Here is a 4,456-nt window from a genome sequence, read left to right on the forward strand (position 1 = left end):
GGGAAGACGCGTTGGCGCCATGAGGATTTGAGGACACCTGAAACAAGTCCTTGTGCGCGCTGATCATTGCCTCGAGAATCGCAGGAATCGAGAGGCATGTCGGCCCTCGGAGTCCACAAATCTGCTCAGCGATCTTTCTGAGACTACGGACGATTCACGAAGTCGGAAAGAGCTTTGATGACAGCAGGTGAGACGAACTTTTTAAGGCACGAGAAATTCGGAAGAAGAAGTGCTTCTAAGCTCGATGTGCAGCACCTTGCTGATCGTTGTTGCGCGACTCCGATCGACTCTCCAGGAATTTGGCATTTCGATCAACAGCAGTCTTGCTTTCGTGGAGAATTCGTAAGCTTTTCCTATTGCGAGATCAATCAGGAAAAAAGCCGCACCCTAATCCTTGCATTTTGATGCCGGGGCGCTCTTCGAGCCACAGGGATCATTCAATCTGGCGGAAGCTTGTGGTATCACTCCGGCGGCAGCACTAGCAACATCAATGGACAGCCGCAGGCCGAACAAGGGCAAGAATCGAGTGCCTTTGAGGGCGCTTGCGAGGGTATCAGCAGTGGCAGCCGGGGTGCAATTCGGATGGGCTCTTCAGCTCTCGCTGCTCACACCCTATGTGGAAGAGCTCGGCATCCCACACGCCTGGGCAAGCTACATTTGGCTCTGCGGTCCGATCTCTGGCATGCTCATGCAACCTCTCGTCGGGCACCTCAGCGACAATTGCGAGAGCCAATGGGGCAGGCGACGCCCTTTCATAGTAGCTGGTGCAATCGCTGTTGTGGTTGCCGTTCTTATCATCGCATTCTCGGCGGATGTTGGATACGCTCTCGGGGATAGCTTGACCGAATCCCGGCCTCACGCGATTGCTGTGTTCGTGTTGGGTTTCTGGATCCTCGATTTGGCCAACAATACACTGCAAGGACCCTGCCGTGCGCTTCTTGCTGATTTCACCGGTAGGGCTTTCGGACTCGGAAATTTATTCTGCTTGATTTTCTCTAGAATGGGGCTAGTTGTTTGTTTTCCTCCTTAGGCAAAGATCGGGCCGAGTTCTAACAAGTGTCGAATGAGTTTCAAGGACCGCTGGATGTCGTAGACCTTTCTATTTTCTGTAGAATCGGTCCAGTTGTTCCTTTTCGTCGTGCTTCTTGTTTGTTCGAGTTCATGTTAATTCCAACTTTTAGAACGGCAAGGTAATTCTTCTTGTTTGTTCGAGTTTCAAGGACTGCTGGATGTCGTCGATGTTTCTGATTTTCTGTAGAAGTTCCTTTTCGTCCTGCTTCTTGTTTATTCGAGTTCATGTTAATTCCAACGTTAAAACGTCAAAGGTAATTCTAGTGTATGATGAGTTTCAATGGCTGGCCGAAATGTTCAAAGCTTGGTGTGCTATGCTGTCATTACTGGAGAAATTCTATGCGCTACTATCCATACCCTATGTCATATGGATGAACAGTGCCATCGTCTCTCTTCTGACTTGAATGCCCCCCGAACATTTGGTGAAACTTCTACAAATTTCATAGGTCTTTTGCTAGCTTTTGACGAGCAGACAGGCTTCCTATGTGGGTAAAGCAAAAGGTCACGAAGAACTTAGGGTCAATCAGGGAACTGATAACTTCTTGTTCGTTCTTGCATGCAGGAAGGGACCATCGCAGATCGAGGAGGGCCAACGCTTTCTTTTCCCTCTTCATGGCCATTGGCAATGTGATGGGTTATGCCACTGGTGCCTACAGCGGCTGGTACAAGATCTTCCCCTTTACTTTCACGACGGCTTGCGATGAGAGCTGTGCTAATCTCAAGTCTGCCTTCCTGCTTGCCATCATAATACTGATCCTGACCACAGTCCTGAGCATTACAGCAGCTTCAGAGATTCCATGGTCACCTTCAATGAGCAAGAAAAGCACAAGCCCAACCATTCCACTCATGTCAAGCAACCAGTCCACCACCCAATCTTTGGATGGAGGAAACAAGCAGGTAGCTGTGCAGGTGGAAGATGAGGATGATGATGACGATGAGGAGGTGGAGCCAGAGAAGGAGGCCTTTATATGGGAGCTCTTTGGCACTCTTAGGGATCTTCCCAAACCCATGCGCCACATCCTCCTGGTCACAGCCCTAACTTGGTTTGCATGGTTCCCTTTCATCCTCTTTGACACAGACTGGATGGGACGAGAGGTTTACTTGGGAGAGCCCTCGACATCCAGTGCAAGCTTGACCAACCTGTACAACAAGGGCGTGCGTGCTGGATCTTTCGGTCTCATGCTCAATTCTGTTGTTCTGGGTATCACTTCACTGCTTATAGAGCCTCTATGCCGGAGAGTTGGGCAGAGGAAGGTGTGGGCTGCTGGCAATGTGATCATGTCTGCATGCTTTGGCGGCACCGTCATTATCACTCTGTTCTCGAAGTGGGTTTCCCGGCCAGAATCAGGGCAACCTCCTGCTGGCCTTTTGGGGTCAGCACTTGCCATCTTTGCCATCCTTGGAGCACCGCTTGCAGTGAGTTTCGAAACCTGAAAATGAGTCTTAACATTCTTTGTTCTTCTCAGAGGCCCTCGATGTTCTGTTCGCAGCCTTTGAAGGGAAAGTTAGGACCCTTCTTTTTTGGGAAGGGGGGGGGGGTGTTGAATTCATTTACTGATTTATTACGAAATCTGCTAAATACTTGTGTCATGTATTTAGAGAGCCTGATTCGTTCCTGAAGCAGGCGTTATCATAATGATGTAGTTTACCACTAACAATACTTGCCTTAGAATTGCATTACATTGTGGTTCCTTTGCTTATAGATTTCAATCCTGAAATGCTTATTATTCTTTAATCTTGCTTCAGTTCTGGTGAAATTGAGGGAAGTTTCTTGATTGTGTGTGTCGATCGATTGTGATGCCTTGCTTTTCAGGTAACGTATAGTGTGCCCTATGCCATTACTACTACTGTTACAAATACTTCAGGGGGCGGCCAAGGTGCGTGAGTGCTTGCCTCATGGCTGCATGCGGATTTCACTTTTTTTAAAATGCCTGGATTTATTTTGGATATGTTCAATGGATTGGTGTTTCTAATGGTTGCCTGATTCTAAAATTCCAGGACTGTCAATGGGAGTACTCAATCTAGGAATTGTCCTCCCACAGGTACGCATTTGAATGATACTTAATGATTTGATATTTGAGCATTGCAGAAGCAGAGTTGTCATTAAGTGATTCTGTTAGTCTTTCATCTGGTAGTTTTTTTTTCTCCCTTTGTTGCAGCCGAGTCTGCCTTTCACCTCTGTAATGCTGACAAAAAACTCAGTATGATCTTTTATATATGGATGCTTATGTGTGCGAAGGTGTGTGGATATGTTTGTATCTGTTTTCTCGTATGTTATGGTATGTTTACACCCACTGTTGCACAGCAATGGCGTTTGTGGGGATGTGATATTACCTAGTCCTGCTATGTGTGACGGCATTTATGGTTATAGATGATTGTGGTGAGGCTAAAACTGCATTACTTGTTTTGTTTCTAGAGAATGAGTTGGGTCATGTTTCTGCATTGTTATAGATATTTTCAGTTGCATGAGAATAAACTTGCTCGACATCCTCTCAACACATCTTGCATAGTTTTTACATTAATGGAGCAGGCTTTGAATTTCCAGCCCTAAGTGAGTCTTGTCTGCCTCTAGAGTCCAAACAATCCAACGCATATGACCCTTGCCATAATTATTTTTTTGTTTTGGCTCTTGCAAGGAAGATAATTTTCATTGTCTTTTGGAGAAGACATTCATGGTTTGATGTCATTCTTGACATTTGTGAACATCTTTTGAAGTGTCAAGCCAGGATGAAATCTGACCTGATAACTTTGCATTATGGTGTTGTACCAGATTATTGTCTCAGTGGGAAGTGGGCCATGGGATGAACTTTTTGGTGGAGGCAACTTGCCTGCATTTACGTTGGCAGCTGTGGCTGCCTTGATGGGTGGGATATTAGCTGCAGTTTGGTTACCCAAAACACCTTCAGATTATTCAATCCGGTACACCCCTATTCATTGACCATTGTTGTCCCAAGTGTTTCACTCTTTCTCCCCCTTGCCATTGACTTGACTGGTGGCCGTAGTCTCATACTAGCATTTTATATATTCTTTTTTATCTGCTTCCTCTCAGAGTTATTGTTAAGCCATGTTCTACCTAACCCTGTTTTTGAACTGGCACTCCCTTCAAATCTAGCAGTAACTGGTTTAGTGGTTTCATGGTGTAACAATCTCCTTTCTGTATCGGCACTCCTTCACTTACTGGTTTTGTGGTGTCTCTCAGCCTTACTTTTTTGGAGTTTTATGTAACATAAAGGTGTAAGAGAGTTAGATTTCATTGTGCATGCAATTTATAGATATTATTTGAGTATCCTTTTCTACAGTGCAAGGATATTTCAATAAAAATCTATTATTTTACTATATCCATCTATCAGTGTCGTTATTTTCACGATGTGGACATTTTGTTCTT

The 4,456-nt window shown here is 45.4% G+C and overlaps 1 protein-coding gene across 1 annotated transcript; it reads left to right on the forward strand.

Annotated features, from left to right (window-relative positions):
• Positions 1–488: 488 nt before the first annotated feature.
• Positions 489–4,203, forward strand: LOC147901935 (sucrose transport protein SUT2-like). Its single transcript, XM_087374565.1, has 5 exons — positions 489–953; positions 1,634–2,487; positions 2,885–2,948; positions 3,070–3,113; positions 3,842–4,203. The coding sequence occupies exons 1-5, from the start codon at positions 491–493 to the stop codon at positions 4,007–4,009; spliced, it is 1,593 nt and encodes a 530-aa protein (XP_087230691.1). The 5' UTR covers positions 489–490; the 3' UTR covers positions 4,010–4,203.
• The last annotated feature ends 253 nt before the right edge of the window (positions 4,204–4,456 follow it).

Source organism: Dipteris shenzhenensis, chromosome 5 (genome assembly GCF_047967505.1).
Source record: "Dipteris shenzhenensis isolate YYH24624 ecotype China chromosome 5, Dip_SZ_1.0, whole genome shotgun sequence".
Lineage (NCBI taxonomy): Eukaryota > Viridiplantae > Streptophyta > Polypodiopsida > Gleicheniales > Dipteridaceae > Dipteris > Dipteris shenzhenensis.